The following is a 26,271-nucleotide window of genomic DNA, read 5'->3' as shown; positions in this document are numbered from 1 at the left end:
AGATAGAGCAGTATGGTAAGCCTCATCTACACTGAGTAGAATAACCCCTTTCTAGGAAGCGTTGTTTCATCTCCCGGGCCTTCTCTATGAAGTCTCTATGACATGAGTGTCTGTTGGGGAGCACTTTGAGCTGCAACGCGTTCAGGAAAAGTGCTATACGAATAAAGGTCATTATTATTACTATTATTTATAAAGCACAAGCCATGTCCTCAAAATGTGCAACTTTATCAAGTAAAATCTCTACCATGCGTGCTTTAACACCTTCATTGAATATGTTATTTGGTGTTTGACACTTGGCATATGTGGTTGTTATCTGCCAGAACAAGGGTCTGTTTCCCCCATGAGCTGTCATCTGCTCTCATCTCTGCTCTGCAGGCCTCACCACTTCCTGTCTCGCTGCACTTTGCCAACCTGCGTCTGTCACTGACCACACATATTTTCCAGTTCCAGTTCGACCCTGCTGCAAATCATCACCACATGATACCTGGTCAACATCTATGAGCATCTCAGTCATCTGACGGCTCATGTGTTTACCATCAATCATCATCTTGTCTCCATGTGTGAGAAATGCATTTTTTTAATGCAATAATAATGTGACTGATGATTGCTTAAGACTGTATGAATAACAGAATGAAAAACACAATGTGATTCATGTTGCAATATGATAAGCAGAAGTGAATATCTTCTTGACCTACGGTTGAACTCTCGTGGGGAGAACAGGACAGATTACCCATGTGATGCTGTGCAAGAACTAAGGCCATGTCCACACGGAGACGAATTTGGGTGTATCTGCCAACGTTTTTTTATTGTTTGACCGTTTCGTCCACACGGAACCGCGTTCTGGGAGCCTGAAGACGCTATTTTTTGAAACCGGGTCCCAGAGTGAACAAATCTGAAGACGCCACCCTTGCATTTCTTTCTTTACAAGCCATACGCATCTTTCCTGAACCAATGACGCCATAGCCCCACCTCTCCCTTAACCCGCATGCGCTAACCCAGCCAACAACAACAACAACAACAACGGCGCCTTACAGGGTTGTTGCGTTCATGCTGCAGAAGCTATTGAGCTTGATTGGGCTTTTGCAGCCCAATGTACTGCTCCTCTACTACCGCCGTCAGCAACAAATGGACATGGAGAACAGCTACAACATGTTCTTCCATATTGAATTATTATATTATTGAATTATATTCAATAATTCTTGTATTTTCCGCCATTGTTATTCTTTGTGTGATTGTTCATCGCAAAAGTTTTGTGCATGCTCCATTCTTCTTCTCTGTTTTTGGTGTTTACGGAAACGTTTTTTTAAATGAAAAAGAAAAAGATTGGTTCTGTCTCCGTGTGGATGTGGCCTAAATGTCAAACTATTAATGGAATGGAGACATTATCACCTATTGCATTCATCCTCAACAAAACAATACAACCTCTCAAAAACATAGGAGGAGAATTACATAGGCAAGGCAAGGTAAGGTACGTTTATTTGTATAGCACATCTCATACAGAGACAATTCAAAGTGCTTTACATACAGCATTAAAATAAAAAGATACATAAAGAGGAGAATAGTAAACAGATTTAAAAATACAGGTAAAATGATAGAATATATACAGTAGATATAGATAGATAGATAGTTAAACATTTAATAAGATAATGAATGAGAAATGAATAAAAATACATGGATGGAAGTGTTTGTGTTTAATCACAACTGTTGCAAAAAAAGGTTTTTAGCTTAGATTGAAGTATTTTTAGGCTTTGGGCAGAGTGACTAAAAGCTGCTGCACCATGTTTTGTTTTCACTTGGAATGATTAGCTGATTAGGGGGTTTAGCCCATAGGGGGGACCAATGTGTTTTGAGAAGGAGGCAAGGAAGGAATAGAGGACAGACTATTGAGACACACCCATCATATCACCTCCCAGAGCAGCTGAGGCCTGTTCTTTGCTGGTAAGATGGCATTTGAATATATGAGTGGCTGTTAGTTTAATGGCTGTTTAGATAAGTACACCAGTGCCTCTGTGCTAAGCCTCAGTTATTATCTCCATGCTGCCAACCAAACATCAACCACACAGGATGGCGAAACTGAGGCAGTTCAGTTAACCATGTTTGGCGATAATAAGCAATTGGCCGGTCTTCCCCTCACCAGGCTATACGTCTTGTGGCGTGCAGGAGACCTGGGTTCACAATCAGTCTGTCACGGATAGTATACAATATTATACAAGCAGTCAGGCACTCGTTTTTGCATATTGCATTTTACGCTTTCCTGGGAGAGGTTAGAGTTTGAAATGAGGTGCTAAAAAAAGCAGCAGAGAAATAGGCACTTAGGAGTCTATCATTTCAGACAGAGATAGACACATACTGTCACGTGTCATTTAGACAACATAGGTGTGCCAAGAATAGAGAACATAGCTTGTTGTGGTTCTCTGTGCTGTACGTTGTACAAGAGGAAGAATGACAACATTCAATGACCTATAAACTGATGGCAGAGGAACTTACAGCCAAAACCACACACACACTCACACACCATTTCTTAGCATAGGGGACCACATGGACCAAACAATATGGGGGTGGTGTGAGTGGATAGACATACAAAAGCCAGTGTTTCCATTTATGGAGTTGAGATGTGATTACGCAATAACAATATACCAGTAGGCCTATACCATAATTACAACTGATACAGAATTAATATTCTAATCTCACTTACATCGACTACATTTCTATGTAACCAATCTATCTATCTATCTATCTCTTTCTCTATCTATCTATCTATCTATCTATCTATCTATCTATCTATCTATCTATCTATCTATCTCTCTATATAGCTCTACCTCTATCTATCTATCTATCTATCTCTATCTCTCTCTCTCTCTCTCTGTTGTGTAGCCTAATCTTTAGTGTTAAACAGTGCTAAACTTAGATGTCAAATGATATCAAATAAATACCCTTACATGTAATTATAAACAATCTCTATCTCTGTTGGCTGTTCAAACTCCAAAGTTACCTCAGTGAATTGCTACATCCTTGCGCTATCTAGTGGTGGAAAGTTTTTCTCAGTCACTTTGGTGCATTTCTCACATCACTATTAACATTTGCACAACAGTTAGTGCATTTCTCAAAACAATTAGTACAAACTGCAAAACCTAGTTGATAACCTGCAAAAGCATGTCACTTGCTGAAAATGGATAGTTCATTCCTCAAAAGCAAGTACCGTATTTTCCGCACTATAAGGCGCACTTAAAAGTCAAAAAAAAAAAAAAAAAACGACAGTGCGCCTTATAATCCGGTGCGCCTTATATATGGATCAAAATGTAAAAATTACATGACCAATATTTTTTTTTTAATAATAATAAAATGTTTCAGTACGACTGGTAAACTGCAAAGCCGCACCGCTTGCAGCATTACGGTAATCAGTAAACACCGGTGCTTACTCACAGTCCCACACCAATAAAGAAGACGACAAAATGGCTCCTGTCAAGAGACACGCTTACGACGCAGAGTTCAAGCTCAAAGCTGTCAGTCACGCAGTAGAAAATGGGAATAGAGCAGCAGCGAGGGAATTCAACATTAATGAATCAATGGTACGGAAGTGGAGGAAGCAAGAAGATGACCTGCGCCAAGTAAAGAAGACTAAGCAAAGTTTCCGAGGGAACAAAGCGAGATGGCCACAGTTAGAGGACCAACTCGAACAGTGGGTTATTGAACAGAGAGCAGCAAGTAGAAGCGTCTCTACAGTCACAGTTCGAATGAAGGCAACAGCGCTAGCACGGGACATGAACATCGAGGATTTTCGAGGGGGTCCTTCTTGGTGCTTTCGATTTATGAAAAGACGTAAACTCTCCATCCGCGCAAGAACTAGCGTCTCGCAGCAACTGCCAAACGATTATAAAGAAAAGCTGGTCACTTTCCGCGCATACTGCGAAAAGAAGATCACTGAAAAGAAGATCCTGCCAGAGCACATCACCAACATGGACGAGGTTGATATGGACCTGTGTTGTTTTGTTTGCATTGCATTTAGAAATGCTATTACTGTAACGCCAAATCAAATTCCTATATGTGTATGCTTAATGTGTATGCATAAATGGCAATAAACGTTATCTCATCTCATCTCATCTCTCATCAGGTTCCACTCACCTTTGATATTCCTGTGAACCGCACTGTGGAGAAAACGGGAACCAGTACGGTGTCTATACGCACCACAGGGAATGAGAAGTCATCCTTTACTGTAGTTCTCGCCTGCCAGGCTAATGGCCAGAAACTTCCACCCATGGTTATTTTCAAGAGGAAGACCTTGCCAAAAGAAAACTTTCCAGCCGGCGTCGTCATCAAAGTTAACCCGAAGGGATGGATGGATGAGGAAAAGATGAGCGAGTGGCTGAGAGAAATTTACGTCAAGAGACCGGGTGGCTTTTTCCACACAGCTCCGTCTCTATTGATCTACGACTCCATGCGCGCCCATATCACCGATGCTGTCAAAAAACAAGTGAAGCAAACTAATTCGGAGCTTGCCGTCATTCCGGGTGGATTAACTAAAGAACTCCAGCCGCTAGATATTGGTGTAAACAGGGCGTTCAAAGCTAGACTGCGAGCTGCGTGGGAGCAGTGGATGACAGAAGGTAACGATGAATTGAGAATCAATTCTTGGGTTTTTATCCTGTTAGATGACCTTGTATGTAATATGTATTTTCATGTACCTACTTCTGCAAATCTTCTAATAAAGTTTTCAATCAATCAAAAAAGGCGAACACACGTTCACCAAGACGGGGAGACAGCGCCAGGCGACTTATGCCACTATCTGCCAATGGATCGTGGATGCCTGGGCTGATATATCAGTCTCAACTGTGGTCCGAGCTTTCACGAAGGCAGGAATAATCACTGAACTGCCAGGCAACAGGTATAGTATAGTATAGTGGATAGTGTACATAGCCTTTATTTATGTAAACCAGCTCCTTTCCCTTCTTGTTTTTTTTTCTTTCCTAGCACCAGGGGAGCCCCGCCTCCCAAATTTCGTTGTTTGGTACCTGTACTATAGCAATGACAATAAAGACCATTCATTCATTCATTCATTCATTCAACAGCAGCGACACTGACTCAGATAATGACGAGAGGGAGCAGGGCATATTGGATCCCGTACTCGCCCAACTGTTCAATTCGGACACTGAAGAAGAAGAATTCAAGGGATTCGTGGAAGACGAATGAACTGAAAAAGTGAGCTTTACGTGTTATACATAACTGAACAATGTTGAGTTATGCACTAACGTTTGATTTAGTGGTATCAGACTGTTTCTTTTACTACGTGTTTACTGAAATAAAGTTTGAATGTTTGACTGAATTGAATTAATGAACATCTCATCCCTCTGTCTCCATGTCATTGTAGAACACCCATGCCTTTGGAATGTGAAGCTTGAGGTCTACAAAGACAAAGAAACGTTCCCCTCCACGTTTGGGAGAAGAGTGAACTTGTTATATTGTTTGGGAGATATTGTTAATATTGTTAATATGTTATTGTTAATATTGTTATGTCTCCATGTCATTGTAGAACACCCATGCCTTTGGAATGTGAAGCTTGAGGTCTACAAAGACAAAGAAACGTTCCCCTCCACGTTTGGGAGAAGAGTGAACTTGTTATATTGTTTGGGAGATATTGTTAATATTGTTAATATGTTATTGTTAATATTGTTATGTCTCCATGTCATTGTAGAACACCCATGCCTTTGGAATGTGAAGCTTGAGGTCTACAAAGACAAAGAAACGTTCCCCTCCACGTTTGGGAGAAGAGTGAACTTGTTATATTGTTTGGGAGATATTGTTAATATTGTTAATATGTTATTGTTAATATTGTTAATATTGTTAATATGCACATTAACGTTTGAACAACGTTTGAACGTTGAACAACGTTTAAGAACGCTTAATAAAGTGTGACTTTATTTGACTGTTGTGTTGACATTCCCTTTAGCACAGCTCCATCTAGTGGATGCATAACGCAACCCCAGTCAAAAAAAAAAAACGACAGTGCGCCTTATAATCCGGTGCGCCTTGTATATGAAAACAATTCTAAAATAGGCCATTCATTGAAGGTGCGCCTTATAATCCGGTGCGCCTTATAGTGCGGAAAATACGGTATTCATGTCATGTCAAAACTATATATGGACGCATCAATTATGTCGCACCTCACATATTGTTTGACAAGCTGGGGCCATGCATACAGCACTTCCCTAAAGCCATTAGCCACCCTATACAAGCGGACCCTTAAGGTCATAGACCAGAAGCCCAACAGCACACACTACTGTACCATCTTAGACCAATGTAAATACCTTAGCTGGGAAGACACCATCAAATACAAAAACATCTGTCTTATCTATAAAATTATACACAACAAAGCTCCTCACCCGCTTAACTCTTTCATAAACCAGCGTGACCACAGCTTACGGCCCACCAGAAGCACCTCTCGTGGCGACCTTATAGTTCCATTCAGGAAAAGCACCTTCAGTAAACAATCCTTCTCAGTGATAGCAATAGAAAACTGGAACTCACTACCCAACCAACTCAAAGACATACAGTACATACTCCACCTTCACAACACACATGAAAGCCTGGCTGACACAGAACTATACTTGTCCTCATTAATCCCTCTCTGTGCTGCCTCCCCATAATGCCTTTTTTGTATGTTTTGGTTTGTTTAATGTATTGCTGTTTGTAAGTGCTTAATGTTGTGTGGCCTGTAATTGTCCTGTGGCTTTTATGTGCTTGAAATGTCGCTGCTCCCATAAGTGTGTTTGTGGTGTTTGTTGTAGCCACTTGCAATCACCTCAGCTTGCTTACTTGTGTTTTTTGTCAATTGTGATGTTGGGGTACCTTGTCTCAGCCACGTGTTCTTAGAATATTGAAATGTTTTATTTTAACTAATGACGTTACTTTTCAGGATGCCATGTTGCAACTGGCCGGGGACTTCAGCTGAAAATTAGCCGACTAGGCTACGCTGCCTTTTTTACTGTATTTTATATGGTTCATGTATTTGGATTGTCCTCGATATAATAAACTAATAAACTAAACTAAACTAAACTAACTAATGAAAGTGTCATCAAAATGAAAAGTCCTGACACCATTGTTTATGAACAAGATAGTCAAATGGCTTTGTCATGTTTTCATTATGACAGTTCACTCTGTAAGTGTTTTCCAATGCAAAAAAATCTGATCTTGGTGACACTAACTGAAAATGTACTCAAGACAGTACTACGGTATACACTATTTGCACAGCCATTTGTCATTTTGCCATTACTGTATTTAGTGAGGTAAATGAGTACAAGACACTGATTACGTATGTTTCAAATTTTTACTGCATATGCTCTTTGCAATTCTAATTTGTTCACAGCATTGTGCAAAAGAAAAATACAAACTTATTTACAACAAACACCATTTGGGTAGAGCTGTGCACAACTGTAAACAATATTGCAGTACATATTGGAACTGAATTGGAACATACAACATACACAGTACTGTAAATCATTCATTCACATCCAGACGTTCCTGTCTGTCTGGCCACATATTTTCATCGACATCACAGCGAATATCATCCCTGGCAATGCAGCGAGGAAAGTATCTCCTTGAGTGTCGAATCCACCCTCTGCAGGGCTGTGCTGTGATGTCATCACATGCTGCATCCATGGCCGCTAGCAAGGCCATTTGGGTATGTGGATGCCGGTCATATACCTTCCACCTCCAGGCAGAGAAAAACTCCTCTATTGGATTCAGGAATGGGGAGTAGGGAGGGAGATATTCCACCAGCATCCTTTCATGTGCTGCAAACCACTGTCTGACCAGATCTGAGTGGCGAAAACACACATTATCCCATACAACAACATACTTGTTCAGATGGTCTCCATTTAGACCCCTCTCATTCTCAGGGATTATGTCCCTGTGAAGAGTGTCTAAAAAAGTCAGAAGATGTTGTGTGTTGTATGGACCAAGACGGGGTATATGGGTGAGGACGCCGTTTTCTGAGATGGCTGCACACATTGTAATATTCCCTCCTCGTTGGCCTGGGACATCAATGGTTGCTCTCTGTCCAATGCGATTTCTTCCACGCCTTCTACCTTTTGTCAGATTGAAACCCGCCTCATCAACGTATATGAATGTGTGCAGCGGTTCCCTGGCCTCCAGCTCCAGTGCACGCTTTATCCCAGAATAGAGAGAGAGAAAAAGTATTTTTTTTAAATCCTGTGTAACATAATGCATTTTGGACAACAAATTGTACAGTATGAACTGTCATGTAAGTGTACTGCATGGCACTACACAAAGTAACCAGTTTACAGCACTGACCATTAGAGTATGCATAGAACACATAAATGTTTTACCTGTACATACTGGTGACGGATCTCCTTCACTCTGTCGCTGTTCCGTTCAAATGGCACATTGTACAATAGTTTCATGCGCATTTCATTTCTCCTGAGCACTCTGTCAATTGTAGAGATTGAAACAGATGTGGAGAAGTGGCTTATCATTGGTTACACCCGAGATAAATAGTTTTTTCAGGAACAAACTATAAAGAAATGTATACAATTTTCTTGACAGATTTTGACAACTTGTTCAACATTTTTGTATGTAACTCAAGCAATGAAATGAGGACTATTAGTTTTATAGGGAATGACTATTCAGCAATCATAAGTATGGTATAGTTCATTTTGACTGACATGACATAAGCAAATTATAATGTTATAAAACAGCAGAGAATTGTATGAAAGCAATTGATGCATCTCCAAAAGCATTTGCAATTTGTTGGAAGGAATGAGAAACTGCTACTATGATGTGCACAAATGACTAAATGTTGTGGAGGTTGAACTAACAGTTATGAGAATTTTAATTCTGATCAGAGAAATGCACCAAAGCAATTGAGAAAAACTGTATTATATATAACATACATTGACACATGTATCGATGTAAAGACACACACACACGTGGCGCACACACGATCCACCAGCCATAACACAACATGCTGGGAACATCTAGTGAACAACTAGTAAGATTGTTCCCAATAACCCCATCTCAACACCAACAGGATAACAATCTCACCAATAATGTTTCATCCAGATGTTTCTAAACAAATTGGGCAACGGTCGGCAGTTCTGGATCTGCCTGACTGACTCAGCAAAGGAGGGGACCTGGAAATAGGTGGATGGATCGACCCCAGGCACAACATAAGTTAAATACAGAGGAGAACTTGCTAAGTAACACTTTATTGACTTGATACTTTCATTGGATCCATTTATGATATGCTAAAGACTTGATATGATTTGTCTTCTAAACGTGTTGGTGCTTGGTTCTATGGGTTCTGGGGTGTCAGACAGACAAGAAATGCCAATTATCAAGTGAAATTTGAGCTTTCGGGTTAGGGTTAGTCTTCATCATCAGAAAGTGCAAAGAGTGATATAAGAACATGATATAAAACATGATAATGATAGTGATAGGTACAGATAGACGTAATACATGTAGCCGTACAGGTTATACTAAAGACCCTTGCTGTGTAACGGTTGCGTAGGCACTGTCGCGTTACATTTTTGGAGAGGTGCGCGTCAACCGACGCCGTAGCCTACGGGCCTACGCAAGCAAGTAACGCAGTGCAATAAGTGCTTGCTTGCGTTACACAGCAAGAGGAGGCGATATATATTTCTCAACAATACATTTTGAACAAATTCTTTAAAACACATTCACCATGATCGGGATGAGCACAATATCAAAAAGTATAAAATCAGCCTCTAAGACAGGGTGGTCAGGCGGCACCAGTCACAGCCACTATGCTTTAGTGGGACAACAATACAGTTGGGCCCAGTTTGGCTCCCCCTGATGGAGAGTCCGAGTAATGCTGCTCTAAAATTACACTGCACACAGTAAACCACAGCAAAACCGTATCACTGCAAATACACTGCAAAACCGTATCACTGCAAATACACTGTAAAATAAAGTATGGGGTAGGCTGTACCCAATAAGGCATGCGAAACACTACACACTGCAGCTGACTACACTGGTCCTACAACTATACTGTTACCTCCAAGCGGGCAGCCGAGACTAGGCTTCTAACCGGAACCCTGCTAAAAATACTATTATACCTAAAACTACGTAAACCTGATGGTGAGGATAGTTCGAAAGGATAGCGCCGCCCACTCAAGGCCCAACCCACAGTCTCGTCCAATCGGGAGAGGGGTAAGAGGGAATCCCAGCACTTCAGTGTCAGTGACGTCGCTCAAGCCCAATTTATGCTTCTGCGTAAAATCGACGGCGTAGGCTACGCCGTTGCTTGCGTAGGCCCGTAGGCTACGGCTTGACGCGCACCTCTCCAAAAATGTAACGCGACAGTGCCTACGCAACCGTAAGCACTGTGATTGGTCCGCTTGGTAGCACATGATTCCGATATGATTCCGACTTTCTCGTAGGCCAAAATGCGGAAGCCATGACAGAAATGTCATTTACTTTTTCTGTAATTACTTATTAATAAAGATTTGAAAAATTATGATGACCAGCGTATTATCTTAGTTTAATGTAATTTCAATGAATCATAGAACTTTTATTTACATCAAGCATAACAAAAAAAAATCGCTATTATGACGCTTTGAGTACACCGTTCCAACGGAGCGCCCTATGGAAGCGTCAGGCACAGCCTTCCTATAAGGAGCACGATTCGCATTTACGAGATGTACAATCCTGTTTATTTAGAAATAAATTATTAGTTACAGGGAGCCCCATGGCTGTTCGTTGGGTTTAAATTATATTTAAGATAGACATATTTAATGTAAAGTTATCTATAAGAACTATGATTGGTCCGCTTAGTTGCGTCACATTCCGACTCTCTCGTAGGAATGCGGAAGCCATGACAGAAATGTCATTTACCTTTTCGGTAATTACTTATTAATAAAGATTTGATTTTATATGATAACCATCGTATTATCTTAGTTTAATGTCATTTCAATGCATTATGGACATTTTCTTTACAACAAGCATAACAAGAAAAATCGCGATTATGCCACTATGAGTACACCGTTCCAACGGAGCGGATCAACGCGACGCAGAAGTATAAATTAGGAGAGCCCTTGCGTATGCTACGGCGTAGCCGCGCGTAAATTCGACGCAGAAGCATAAATTGGTCTTCAGTCTTCCGACTCTCGGTGGAAGTCCAGGGAGCGGGGCGTTCGCGATAGCCGTCCGTGGATAGGTGTTGATCGTTCCCGCAATCCTCAATCGTAGCTCGGAGGAGGGGAAGGCAGAATCAGCCGCCAGACACACACACAACACCGGCGTTGCTCAAGTCACACACAAGCAATGGTAGTAGGACTTCCCTTTGCTGTGATGAGTTGAAGGCGTTGTATGTTAGGTCTCTCGCCGATCTCCATCGCTGCATGGTCGGCTAGCCCAGTCCAGTGCGCGCTGTGGTCCAGGAGGGAGAAGAATAGAATCAGTCGCCAGACACACACAAACGGGCAAACACTGCGTTGCTCAAGTCACACACAAGCAATGGTAGTAGGACTTCCCTTTGCTGTGATGAATTGAGGGCGTTGTATCACAATCTCTGGTGCGGTTCGGTGTAGAATCGTAGACCCGTCCCCGTCGTTCGAGCCCTCCGATTTCGCGGGTACGTGGAAGAAAAGCCAGTTTTTCCGGTAGAACGGAAGCACCGGCATTTATACTCTCCCAATCATGGGAGCGATTGAGAACACCTGTGGAGAAGCAGATAGACGTACGCACAAACACTCATTCACACAACTCCACTCTAGCACGCCCACTCATTCATACCTGTCATTTCACCCCGCTTCATTTACAGATGTATAAAAGAGGCTATATCAAAGAGGTATGTGCAATGTGCAATAATACAGTACGTGCCAAGGTAGTATTGTAAACAGTAGTGCAAAAGGTACAGAGTGATCACATTGACCAGTGGTGTGCAACCTGCAGTAGTGCAAAGGCTAAATTGGATTGTGGATTATCTTTCTATTGTTAAGTTTCATTACATGAATATAGGGAACATAAAGTGATTGTCTTACACATGCCTTCATACAGCGTAGTGCATGAAGGACATTATAATTGATTATATGAGTCACTTCACTAGAACAGCCGTGCCTTTTTTACCCTCTTTACAATGCTCAAGCTGCTATTTACACACAACGACCACTAGTTGGCCGCTTGTAAATTAGCCTGCTTCCTACACAGAAAAATTGCAAAATAGCTTTATACTAGCTTATCCTGATGTGATTTAGAAAATGTAAGGATACTGGGTGGTAGAACGCACCCGAAAAGTCATGAAAGGAGGGTCCTGAAATTTGATCGAGTGCAAAGATATAACATTTTTCTTTACTCACAGGGGTCAAATGACCCTCATGGCTGTTCTATGGCTGTTACTCAATAAATAACAGAAATAAAGAACAGAAAGGCTCCATGGTAGTCGGCTCAATATTTAACAGAAAGACACCCAGTGGTTGCCAAGGTTACTCTGGAAACAGATAACCCCTGAAAAACAAAACAGTAGCCTATATTAGGGGTGTAACGGATCACGGAAATTCCGTGATCCGTTCGGATCGCCCTCCACGGTTCGGAACGCGTGTGTACCGCGGATCAATTTTTTTTTTTTTTTTTTTACCTTTATTTTACCAGGAAGTCACATTGAGATTAAAACCTCTTTTACAAGAGAGACCTGGCCAAGACAGGGTCAAAATAGTAGCTTAAAAAACAGTTCAGATAACAAGACAGGACATAAGACAGTGGCAACAATACAATAGACAAACAATGGTAGGGGTATTTACAAGGTGATTAAAACATTGAGAAGTCTAACCAAAGCAGGTACAGCGAGCGGTGACCACATCCTTTAATCTACGCTTGAAGATACTTATGGAAATAAGGGCCTCTAATTTAAAAGTAGTCTGTAGGTCATTCCAAGACCAAGGGCCATAATAAGACAAGCTTGCCCTTCCAACATTGTTCATGATAAGTGGCACCTTGTATTGTAGCCATCTACGAGACCTGAGACCCGAGCCACTCGGTATAGGGATGAACTTCAGGCCCAGATAATTCGGTAAGAAGCCAGAGATGATTTTAAACACAAGAGTGTACCAGTGTTGGAGCCTTCTGACAGAAAGAGATGGCCATCCAACCAGACTATACAGTGTACAGTGATGGGTCCTGAAGGCACTATTGGTGATGTATCTTAGAACCGAATGATACAGGGGGTCTAGCTTGGATAAAGTGGACAGAGAAGCAAACCTATATACTGTATCACTGTTAACAAGTAATAATAATAAGATATAGTAACAATAATATTACTTAATATCTTACTTAATATCTCTTGTAAATCACAATGTAGAGTTGCCATGAAAAGATAGACGCGACAGGCTTTGTTTTACTCTAAAGCGCAATGATAGGTTGATAATGCGAAAGAAAAAGAATCCGTTGTTTGCTCACTACACGTGAAGCTGGGAATCCACAACAGCAAGGCTGCGTTCGTAAATCCGCTCTGGAATCTGATCAGCGTTCAAGGAACGCCTCTTGTCCAATCAAATTACTTGGTCCCTTTATGACGTCGGACCCAGTGTGCGCTCCGGCGCTCTCAAAGCGAATTTACGAACGCGGCCCAAGTGTATCATGTTACGTTGTTCGGCGGAGAAGAACTCGAAATGCCTCCCTCGTCATTTAAATCCCATGTATGGGAGCACTTTGGCTTCTCTGTCAACTATGACGGGAGGCACGAAAAAGGTAGCTCGACAACTTCTGATAATGTAGGCATTTTTTTCATACCATGTTCAAAATAAGGGTTCACTTTATTATTTAGTTAAAAGTGGCATAAAACATGTTTATTCATCTGCTTTAAAGAGCCCAGTGATTCACTGCTGCAACCAGGCGCCTCCTCCCTCTCTCCTATCATTTAAATTGAGTGTATTTCAGTATAATTATGTAATGTTTGAGTGTAGAATATGTTATATATATATATATAATATATATATATATGTATATATATATGTATGTATATATATATATATATATATATATATATTACCAGTTTTGACATCTTGAATGTTGTTGGTTTTTGTCACATAGTAAAAGTGGTGTTTTTACAGAATTCAAGGAAAAAGCAGTTTTTATAAAAACAAAAAAAAATTGTGTTGATCCGAAAAATGATCCGATCCGTGACTCAAAAACCGTGACACGATCCGATCCATGAGTTAGGTGATCCGTTACACCCCTAGCCTATATGTACATAGATCCGACAGTCCTAGCGTAACATTTCAGATGACTAAATAAACTAGCCCAAGCCACCATACAGTGAAGTGTGTATTTGTGCGCAAGTGTATTTATGTATGGGGGAGGGGGGGGGGGGGGGCAAACCTCATTGCAGTTTGAACCCAAGAGCCACTCAGAGCACCAGTCAGACGGACAGATGGCAGACAGACACAGAAGGACAAACAGACCGATGGACAGATTAAACTGAAGCTGTTAGATCTGGAGATATGGAGCCAGAGGAGGACATCGAGGTTAATGAGGAGGAGGTGGATGTGAAGGGCAGTGACCTGCCTGTACGTTATCAGAAATTACAATGGAATTCAGAGTCGTTGATCAGTAAGTGTGTACCTCGATTCTTACAGAAGCACACGCACACACACACTCCCTCTCTCTCTCTCTCTCTCTCTCTCTAAACTTGTTTCAAGAGCATGGGCTTCTTGCTAAAATCTGTCTGTCTGTCTCTCTCTCTCTCTCTCTCTCACACACACTCACTCACTCGCTCACTCACTCACTCACACTGAGAGCAATTATTTGTACTATTTACTGAGAGCAATAGGGCAGGAATAGATTGATACTTTAAGTATACAGGTAAAAATAACATTAAACAACATCACAACAATTTACATTTCCTCCCACATGCACTATGAGGAATGTCACCATCTGAAAACAGCTACAATGCAGTTGACGCTTTTCGTCAGCGGATATCTCTAAAGCATACTGTAAATATCCACAACAAATTGTTATCTTTATGGTAGAAGGCATTAGTTGCTCTTGGGGTCAAAGCATTGTTCTGTTTTATAATGGAGAAACTAGACACTCAGTTTACAAAAAGGATACTTAAGACCCGGAGAGGTTAAAGATAGACTGAACATGGTTAAGGACCATTTTGTATCTCTGCACCTGCAGGACCCAAGCGATCAAATCACCCAAATCACCCAATAAATCAGATCACTTCCCTCTGCAAGCTGGTCACAGCGTCTCTGGGACTGCTGTGTGTTCTCCTGCTGACCGCGGTCATAAGCGTCTCCGTGCACTGTGAGTACTCCTCTCTCAAGAGACGTGTTGAGTATTCCCCTTTGACTTGAGGTTGTGTGTGTGTGTGTGTGTGTGTGTGTGTGTGCGTGTGTGTGTGTGTGTGTGTGTTTGTGTGTGTGTGTGTGTGTGTATGTGTGTGTGTATGCATGCACAGAGAAGATTCAGGTGTGTACTGTTCTCTGTTCTCATTCCAGATGCGGGTCATCGTGCTAGTTGTGAAAACCTGACCAGAGAAAGAGACCAGTTACAAACCGGTTATGACCAGTTACGAACCAGCTATGACCAGTTACAATCCAGTCGTGACCGGTTACAAACCAGTTACGACCAACTGGTTTCAGAGCAGCAGCAGCAGCAGCTACCTTCTGCCTCTGGAGGTTGTCCTCATGAGTGGAAGAGGTTCGAGAACAATTGCTACGTCACGTCTCTTGAGGAGTATGGGACTTGGCGTGAGAGCAGGCAGTCGTGCATGGAGAACGGAGCGGACCTGGTGATCATAAACAGCGTCGAGGAACAGGTGTGTGTGTGTATGTGTGCGTGCGTGTGTGTGAGTTCGCACATTTTACATTTACATTTTTGGCATTTAAGCAGACGCCTTATTCCAAAGTGACTTACGATACATTTGACTAAGTGAATCATCGATTCCCTAGTTGTAGCAGGAAGAGTAATCTAGCTCAGGCCAGGGGCCATTGGCAGTCGTCGTGATAGAAGATTTTTTTCTTTTTTTTATAGACACTGGAGAGACAAAACAAGGGGGCACTAGAAGTCTTTGGAGACACAGTATAGAGGAGAAGCAGGTGTCTCAGGAGACGCAGTGCTGGGGGGTAGTAGATGTCTCAGGAGACACAGTGCTGGGGGGTAGTAGATGTCTCAGGAGACACAGTGCTGGGGGGTAGTAGATGTCTCAGGAGACACAGTGCTGGAGGGTAGTAGATGTCTCAGGAGACACAGTGCTGGAGGGTAGTAGATGTCTCAGGAGGCGCAGTGCTGGGGGGTAGTAATGTCTCAGGAGGAGCAGTTAAGGTGTAGCCTGAAGAGATGGGTCTTCAGTCTCCGACCGAAGATGGGGAGTGACTCTGCAGTTCTGACAGCCGTGGGAAGCTCATTCCACCAGCAGGGAGCCAGGGTAGTGAAGAGACGTGACCGAGCAGCACAACTGCCATGTTGGCGTAGAGGTGGTGGGGCCAGTCGGCCAGCAGAGGTGGAGTGAACAGGCTGAAGTTTGGGGGGTGACCATTTCCTGCAGGTAGGTGTTTGTGTGTGTGTCCGTGTGTGTGTGTGTGTGTGTGTGTGTGTGTGTGTGTGTGTGTGTGTGTGTGAACATGTGTGCGTGTGAGTGTGTGATGTTTTCTACAAATTACGTTTTGTGCAGGACTTTGTAAACACATTGGGTTTGGAGAATTTCTGGATCGGCCTGACTGACATAGATAATGAGGGGACCTGGAAATGGGTGGATGGATCGATACCAACAATAACGTGAGTTGGAAACAGAGAAGCAGCTATTTCATACCTTTGTAGGCTGCATGTAGTAAATGAGGGGTCATCTCTATGTTCCCAATGGTCCCACAGCCCAATGGTCCCACATTTCTAATATTTCATAGGTGGGCTAGGGATAGGGTTAGGGTCAGTGTTAGGGTTAGGGTCAGTGTTAGGACTAGGGTTAGGGTTAGGATTAGGACTAGGGTTAGTGTCAGTGTTAGGGTTAGGGCTAGGGTTAGGGTTAGGGTTAGGGTTAGTGTCAGTGTTAGGGTTAGGGCTAGGGTTAGGGTTAGGGTTAGTGTCAGTGTTAGGGTTAGGGTCAGTGTTAGGGTTAGGGCTAGGGTTAGGATTAGGGTTAGGGTTAGGACTAGGGTTAGGGCTAGGGTTAGGGTTAGGATTAGGGTTAGGGTTAGGATTAGGGTTAGGGTCAAGGTCAGGGTTAGGGTTAGTTAGATTACTTAGAAATGTGGGAACATCGGGCTGTGGGAACATAGACACGCTCCTGTAAATGAACCTTCATGTCAGTGCTCATAAACTGGTTGGTTTGTAGGTTCTGGAGGACAGACGAGCCAAATGACGCCAATGAAGGAGAGGATTGTGCGGTTTTCAACACGCCAAGATGGAATGGGAGGTCATGGAATGACCAGTATTGCTCAGCGCCTAATTTAAATAGATGGGTTTGCGAAAGCGCCTATAAGGTGCCATAACAGACACCATGGGAAGGATGTGGGACACGTTCTCATGCTTTGTTCCTTATGTCGGGATCTGATGTAATGATCAGACTTTTCTTTCGAAAAATGTGAATACATTTCTGCGTTGCTGAAAATCAATGACATCGCTAGTCAACTAACAAAGCTTGCTTTGTGAGCCTGCTAACAATGTAAAGTAGTGTTAACTACTATAGTTAACTAGGTAGCAGTGGGGATTACTCACCCAATCCACTGATTCAACCAAGATTCTGTCCCCCCCACTTTTTAAACAAAAATAATTGTGCGTTAACTGAAAAAATGCTTAATACGCTATTGTTTGGCCAGCCATTATATTCTGGCTGAGTATGTGAATTGAGTTGCTGATTTTTTTAAGCCCCTAAGCTTCTATCATCCCTGGTTCTATGCTATGACAGCTTCTATCATCCCTGGTTCTATGCTATGACAGCTTCTATCATCCCTGGTTCTATGCTATGCCTATGGCATCTTTGGACACGGGCATCAGAAAAAAATGCTCAGGATGAGAAAGGTGCTGACCCACATGTGTAGAGTGCAGACTGCAGACCAATAAAAATGAAGCGCCAAAAACAGTTGAATCTTCCGTCTTTCTTTGGAGAGGAGATGAAAAGAAAGAAGGAGGGTGTGAGTTGGTTCATTATCGTTTCTAAAACAGCAGGAACAGACACCTCTCTCTCTCTCTCTCTCCCTCTCTCTCTCCCTCTCCCTCTCCCTCTCCCTCTCCCTCTCTCTAACTGTACATACTATTTGAATCCAAGAGTCACCCAGAGCACCACTGACACAGACTGCAGACAGACACAGAAGGAAGAACAGTGAGTGAGTTTAATGTTGGGTTTAGGGGTCAGTGTAATGTTGGGTTTAGGGGTCAGTGTAATGTTGGGTTTAGGGGTCAGTCACACAGGGCCAAACAGTAGGATTTGAATTTAGAATTTGCCATTTAGCAGACGCTTTTAACCCAAAGCGACTTACAATTAGGAATTACAGGGACATTCCCCCTGGAGTAACTGAGGGCTAAGTGCCTTACTCAAGGGCACAGACAGACAGACACAACCACACACACACACACACACACACACACACACACGTAGCGGATGACCTCATGTCCTCTCGTTAATTTTCAATGATCGTTGTGGATTTAAATATTCCATTAGTTCAGTAATTGTCACATTTGACACATTGATTCGGTTAAATTATTTCATTAATTTGGTAGGAAATGACCTATCAACACTTCCAACAATACAATATACAGAACATCATTCTTATCGCTCCAGTCTGGTTGCTACAGAAACAAACACACAGATCAAACACAAAGATCAAACACAGATCAGACACACAGATCACTGTTGCCTCACAGATCAAGGTTCACCCTACAAAATCCAGGTTACCCTTATTGAAGTGAATTAGCAATTATTGTCTTTAGAACCACAGCCTCTTTACAATAGTTGTGTGTGTTTGATCAAGGTAATCTCAAATGTGTTTAAATCTGTGTTAGTGAGCACTTCTCCATTGCCGAGATAATCCATCCACCTGACAGGTGTGGCATATCCAGATGCTGATTAGACAGCATGATTATTGCACAGACAAATTTGTGAACACAATTTGAGAGAAATAGGCCTTTTGTGTACATCTTTTTTGTTTTGTTAGAAATAATCACAGATGTAGAGCTTGTTTTTCAGGGGTTAACTGTTTCTAGAGTAAGAACATTGGCAACCACTGGGTGTCTGTCTGTTATTTATAGAGCAGACCATCATGGAGTCTGTCTGTTATTTATAGAGCAGACCATCATGGAGTCTGTCTGTTACTTATAGAGCAGACCATCATGGAGTCTGTCTGTTATGTATAGAGCAGACCATCATGGAGTCTGTCTGTTATGTATTGAGCAGACTAACATAGAGTAAACATTGAAATATGAGTCAGTTCCCCCAGCACATGCCATGTCTTAAAACAAGTCATCAGAGTATTTTAGTACTTTGTGCCACGCTGCCTTAAGCACTTTGGAGTCAATCAATGTGACCTAGTGACAATTTACACCACCTACCGGTACATAACATTATTACATTATGACATTATTCAATTATGACATTTGATAAATGTTATCTATATTTTAGCCTAACAGAGTTAGATTCATTAAAGTGACTCATATAATCAATTATAATGTCCTTCATGCACTACGCTGTATGTAGGCATGAGTAAGACAATCTCTTTATGTTCACTATATTCATGTAATGAAACTTGGCCTTTGCACTACTGCAGGTTGCACACCGCTGGTCAATGTGATCACTCTGTACCTTTTGCACTACTGTTTACAATACTACCTTGGCACGTACTGTATTATTGCACATTGCACATACGTCTTTGATATAGCCTCTTTGATACATCTATACATTACATTATATAAGCTACCTTAACTGTACATAGCTCATATCGTCATATACCTCTAAACTACCGTACTACCGTTTTCTGAAAAGCCCCAGATCTTTTTTCCTGGGAAACTCTGCTACCTCTCCTGTCTGGGAAACTCTGCTACCTCTCCTCTCCCATCCCGCTTAAATAAGAACGATATTCCATTTGTTAATTTGCTTCTTTAATGAAATGACTCTGCAAAATGACAATAATCAAACAAGTCCTGAGCAGGGCGAATGCAGGTGTACACATTATAACAGTAGTCTATCCAATTCCGTTTCCGGTGCGTGCACCTAAATATATGACCGTAGTGCAATATTCCCTATCTCCCCCCGAGCCTTTAACACGACAACAATAAAGGCTGAAACAACAACAAGCCTATAAGAAGAGAATAACTCAAGTGTCCGTACAAATCACGAATCAACAAGCAAAGTGCACAACACAACACAACGCCCATATAACCTAGTAATGTCAACCCATGGAAAAGTCTCTGTGCCAGGCAGGCACGCAGGTCGCCCTAGCGGACCGGCGTAGGCCTGACGGCGGCGGCGGCAGCGACGTGACCGGGACCGGCGGGGAAGAGACCACTGTGGCCCCAGGGGCCGGCAGCGACATCTGGGGGACGGCACACCCTGGCGAGTTTCGAGCCGGTGTCACAGGCGAGGCGGATGTGGAGTGTGTCCCACGCCGGGGAGAGCCCGCTGATGGCAGCGCCAGCGGCGGGGCGGACCCAGGCTCCGATACGGGTATTCCAGGGCCGCTTGTGGGGTCAGGCAGCCGCGGCGCAACAATAGGCGCCGGCCTGGCGAAGCGGATCGCCAGATCATCATAGATCGATCGGGGCGGAAGCTGGTCATGCGAACCGGGTAGAACTTGCGCAGGAATCTCCTCTTCCGAAGTGTGATCCTGCCCGAGCCGTCAATCTTGATCACGTATTGATCGTGCTGACGCACCTCCACGACGCAGCCCGTCCTGTCCCATTTGTTGGGGTGGGGTCCTGTCTGGTTCTGTACACGGACCAAATCCCCAACTACGAGCCGGGTCAGGCGTGTTGCGGTACTGCAGTATCGCCCTCTGCACGGCGTCAGTGTCGAGTTCACCCTTCGGGCCAGTGTTGTCAGTGATCAGCCGTTTCATCGTTTTCACTCCTATCTCTGCACGGCAGTTGCTGTGGGGGAAAGCCACTGATGAGAGGCGATGGTGGACCCCCCATCTGCGCAGGAAAGACCTGGTCTCGGCGGAGGTGAACTCAGGCCCCCCGTCCGATGAGAGCTCCTCAGGTGTCCCGTATGTCGCGAAGGCGCGACGTAAGTGGCTTATCAGGTCGAGAGCGCCACCCGAAGACCTCGAGACGATCGGCCAGTTCGAGTAACGGTCCACCGTCACGAGGTAGTGTACACCTCTGTGCATGAAAAAGTCTGAGCACACCGCCTGGAAGGGGTAAACGGCCGGGATGGGCGGGGTCGGCGGTGCCCCAGGTTGTGAAGGCGCCATCCGGTGGCAGTGCTCGCAGTTGTTCCGAGCGGCGCTGATGTCGGCTGACATGCCTGGCCAGAACACAGAGGACTCCGCGCGGGCGGTCATCATCGAGACGCCCTGGTGGGCAGCGTGTAGGGCACTCAGTACCTCAACGCGGAGTGAGGGCGGTATGACCACCCTGTCCTTGAACAAGACCACCCCGTCAGTGGATGTAATGTGGTCACGGTATTGGTGGAAGCCACGAATTGTCACAGGCATCCCGATCCTTGACTCGGGAAAGCCGTCCACCGCCATCTCCTCCAACGTACGCATATCGCTGTCACTGCTGGTGGCATCCCTGACGCGGTCCCATGTCACTGATCGCAATGACTCCAGCCCCGCGGCGCACCATGCCAGGTCACCATCCTCGATGTCGTCGCTGTCCTCCGGCTCAGTTTGCCGTAGGAGAGACAGGATGTCAGTGTGCGTGCTGGGCGAGAGGTAGGTCACCGCGGCAGCGCTGTCGTCCGGAAGGTTCATGAGCAGTGGTCGAGAAGTGCCGACCGGCCTGCGTGACATGGCATCCGCCGCCTTGTTCTTCATGCCCGGGACATGTACGATGCGGAAGCGATAACGCAGGGTCTTCTCCTTGAGGTTCCTGAGGCGGGGGTTGGGTACGTCGTCGAGTGCTCTGTCTGTAAGGAGTTTCAGCAGCGGCTTGTGGTCAACCGCTATGATCAAGTCCTTGCAGCCCAGCACAAAGTAGCGCGCCTTGTCCAAGGCGTCTGCGACTGCGAGGGCCTCACCCTCTACAGGTGCGTATCTGGATTCCGCTGCATGCGTGAACCTGCTGCCGACCAGGGTTATCTTCCATCCATCAGTGCAGCAGAAGGGCCTGACTGGCATGCACCGGCAGTGCTTCTGAAACAACCAGAACCCAATGCCCTCCTTCGACCAGTCTGTGGCGAGGCACGTCGGCTTGGCCTTATCAAAGATGCGCACACCACGCTCGATCTCCTGGACGATCGTGTCCTTCGACTCGCAGAATATGTCCTCCAACTCCGGGGACCATTCGAAGCGTGCCCCACTCTGCAGGAGCTTCCGGAACGGCTGCATACGTTCAGCCATACTGAAGGCGTAGGCCACTTGGTTGACCAGTCCAAACCATGACCTGATGTCAGTGATATTGCGTGGACGTGGGAAGTCGTGGATCGCCTCCAGATAGCGGCTGCATGGCCGTACGTCGTTCATGGTGATCGTGAAGCCTGCAAAGTCCACCGTGGATGCGCCGAAGACGAACTTCTCCGGGTTGAGGATGATTCCGTTCCGGCCGCATACATCCAGCCATTGTATTGCCTGGAAGTAACTCTCCTCGATCGTGTCAGCCCACAGCAGTGTGTCATCCACGCATTTGGTCTTGCTGCCGATGTCTGCAACCACTTCGTCGTACCTTCGTGAGTAACCGTCTCCCGACGCCATATACCCTTGCGGGGCTGAACGGTACCGGTAGCGCCCCCATGGGGTGATGAATGTCGTCTTGTGGCGGTCATCGTCGTGCAGTGGGACGCTGTGATAACCGTTCCACGCGTCGAACACAGTCTTGCATTTCCCGCTGGGTACACGTCTCGCCTGGTGGAAAGGGGACTGTGTGTGGTGGGTTTCGCGGAACGCATGCTTGTTGAGTGCTTGGAAGTCGACTGTGCGGCGTGGTTTGCCGTTCTTCTTGGCACAGATCACCATGCGGTGACACCACGTCACCGGTGTACCGACGGGTACCTCCTCTAACACGCCAAGGCGAACGTCCTGGTCGAGGCCTGCCTTCACCTCATCCTGCCAGTGTATGGCCACGGGGATGGGGGTGTGATGGGCAACTGGTGTCGCATTCTCATCAAGCATGAGACGGAGCGGCGGGCCTGACATCCTTGGTAGGGGCTGGTGGGGGCACGTATTGAATGTGCTCTGGGCGTACGTTTTGAGTAAGTGCTCGCGTAGAGCTTCCCTGTTAGCTTCGGTCGCCGGCATGGGGAGCGTGGTTGATTTGGCTGGCGGCTCTGCACGCCGTGGGCAGTCACATAGTTCTGAGGCCGCCAGATTCACCTCCCCAAGTGTTGGGAACCTGTCCGAGATCATGCCCAGATCCACGCAGGCTGAGCGGGAGAGGAATATGCGGTCTGAAGTGTCCGTCACGTATGCAATTTGGCGTGTCTCCAACCTCCGAGCGTCGTTGCTGTCACCGGCGAACCTGACCACCGTGGCACCAAGAATTCGAATTCCCTCGTTGTTCGCCGCCCTCATGGTCATGGATACGGGAATGAGGTCCTCCGTACTCAACCCCATGTGTTGGGCGACCTTGATACCGATCAGGCAGCTCTGGCAGCCCGTGTCGGCCATGGCAGGCAGGGTCACTGCGCGGGTGCGTTTCAGGAGGTCAAATCCCAGTGCTCTGTAATCCTCACGTTCGACGGTGAGGGAGAGGTTGATGTAAGGCTGCGGGTTGGATGTACGCTTCATCCACTTGTCACACATATCGTCGTATAGGTGGTGAGCGAGGGGAAGTGTGTGTAGCTTGTCATCCGCGCTGGCCACGGTGAGCGTGCACAGCTCGACGAAGGCTGCCGCCTGCTCGTCGCCCACCACATCTGTCTTCTCAGGTGGGGGTTTGGCCGGCCGGCTACCCAGGCAGACCTTCTCAAGGTGATTCTGGCGGCTACATTTCCGGCATGTCTTGCCATAGCCGGGGCACTCGTCACGTCTGGTGCGCCATATGGGCGTTTTTCCGTGGCCCATCCCGCCGCAGTAAACGCATGCTCCGTCAGGCTTGGCCTTCGGTGTCTCCCACCTGGCGGCCCCTTTGGTGCGAAGGTCCTGCTGTTTCCCTCGCCTATATGAACTACTGATCATGTCTGTGCTCTGAGGGTCGAGTAGGCGCGATGCTGAGCGTTTCCCGGACTCCTTGGCTTCGATATACTCTATCATGTGGTTTAATGGCATGTCCTGGTTCTTTTCGCCAAGCAGGTCGAGCTGTATTTCTTGGTCCGCGATGCCGCGGGCGATCACGTCACGTAGTATTTCCTCTGTGAAGTTATTGATTTGATCACACCCCGCCTTAGTGCAGTCCATCTCATACTTGCATGTGTCTGCCTGCCCCTTCAAGCGGGCGTGGAATGATCGGATGGGCTCCTCATGTCCCTGTCGCATGTTAGATAGGGCCACCCGAGCCACCATGGTGTTTTCCGCACGGACGGCGAGCGCCTTCATGGCCGCGAGGACCTCTCTCTCATCGCTGTCTACCAGGCTTCTGCCTGCAGCGCGAGTGAGGTCTTTCCTCAGATCCTCCTCGCAGCACTCTAGGAGCTGTGTGACGATGTCGGGTCCGACCAGCTTAGTGCCCCTCTTGTATTCACTCCAGCGGGTTACAAAGTATGACCAAGTCTCTGCCGTCCCGGCCAGTGCTATAGAGGGGCGTCTGAGTTTCTCCATTTTACTGTTACTGCTCGGCGCTCTGGGGACTGCAGTGTGTGTTGTTGCATGTATGTTCAGCATGGCCACTACCACTGCTGCCTCTTTATGTCTAGCTACATAGTCACAGCCCTCGATCGGGCAATCCACTATTACAGGTGCCATTAGTACAGCTACTCCAAAAAAATATTCTGTTAAATACCAGTTCTATTCTTTGACGAGATGTCCGTATTCAGATTCCCGGGTAGCGTTATTTGCCGATGTCCGTGTCACCGTGTGAGTCGTTTGATTATAAATAAGAACGATATTCCATTTGTTCATTTGCTTCTTTAATGAAATGACTCTGCAAAATGACAATAATCAAACAAGTCCTGAGCAGGGCGAATGCAGGTGTACACATTATAACAGTAGTCTATCCAATTCCGTTTCCGGTGCGTGCACCTAAATATATGACCGTAGTGCAATATTCCCTACCGCTGACAAAACAATAACAATAAAAGATGGCTACAAATTCACTCAGAAATAAACAACAGTAATACAAACTAGTAATAAACAACATACAATACAAACTAACTGATTGATTGATCAGCTTATTGAGATATCCATACCATATTGAGATTCAGGGATACTACGGATAGCCTCTGGCCAATTTAACATGACAGTGGGATTTCAAATGGGACAATTTTAGCATTCCTACAGCGTCAGTGACTTCAGTGTCAGTGACTTGGTAAAAATGCCATTGCATGTGTGCGTGCCCCCTCGCCCACAGTATTTTACTCAATATGCACAAAACTAAATGTTGAAATAGCAGTAATACCACGTTCATTGATAAAAATGACATAAGAGATGGAAAGGGGGATGGCAGTTTTAGAAGGGGGATGATTTTGACTGTTTTTATTTCAGGGGGGATGCCATCCCCCCTCAACTCGAGTGCTGACTACAACGTCTCCATAGGCTACATTAGAACTTGAAAAAAAATGGTGGGATGTAAGGATCTTGTAACTTCGCAAACAATAGCAGCATTTAAATAGTTTAGTTTATGTTCAACTGGAAAAGGTAGTGAGCGCAGATTGTCGTGTTTTGACTTGCTTGCTGGGAGTTTGTTAAAAATGCCTTATGATATATGGCAGATATATATATATATATATATATATATATATACATTCTTTTATACATTGGTTTTTTAAAGGTATTTTTTAGAACAGCAGGAAAACACAACTAGATCTTCTATACAGTAATAATAATAATAATAATAATACATTTATTTTATAAGGCGCCTTTCATGGCACTCAAGGTCGCCGTACAACAACAAATCTAAAAACAGCCACAAAATTCAAAACACAAAATACATAGAAATATACAGTATAAAACATAGCCAGCAGCAGAGCAGCACGGGAACAGTAAATTAACACGGATATGCCTGCGTAAACAGGTGGGTTTTGAGGTGGGTTTTGAATGAGATGATCAATCA

The 26,271-nt window shown here is 44.8% G+C and overlaps 1 protein-coding gene and 1 long non-coding RNA gene across 2 annotated transcripts; one reads left to right on the top strand and one right to left on the bottom strand.

Moving 5' to 3' along the window:
• Positions 1–7,307: 7,307 nt before the first annotated feature.
• LOC308160187 lies at positions 7,308–14,342 on the bottom strand. The gene is made up of 3 exons (XR_013937507.1): positions 14,212–14,342; positions 8,343–12,500; positions 7,308–8,160 (listed from the first exon to the last, which is right to left on the bottom strand). It is a non-coding gene; the product is annotated as an uncharacterized lncRNA (long non-coding RNA).
• A 19-nt stretch (positions 14,343–14,361) lies between these two features.
• On the top strand, positions 14,362–18,044 carry LOC308160186 (uncharacterized protein). The gene is made up of 5 exons (XM_080534083.1): positions 14,362–14,580; positions 15,151–15,279; positions 15,474–15,793; positions 16,649–16,752; positions 17,306–18,044. Exons 1-5 carry the CDS (start codon positions 14,472–14,474, stop codon positions 17,460–17,462), a joined length of 819 nt encoding a protein of 272 aa, XP_080390209.1. The 5' UTR covers positions 14,362–14,471; the 3' UTR covers positions 17,463–18,044.
• Positions 18,045–26,271: the final 8,227 nt, after the last annotated feature.

This window comes from Nansenia antarctica (assembly GCF_963989245.1).
Source record: "Nansenia antarctica genome assembly, chromosome: 6".
NCBI classification, from domain to species: Eukaryota; Metazoa; Chordata; class Actinopteri; order Argentiniformes; family Microstomatidae; genus Nansenia; species Nansenia antarctica.
The sequence above is the reverse complement of the archived record's forward strand: the minus strand, read 5'-3'. Positions and strand labels throughout refer to the sequence as shown.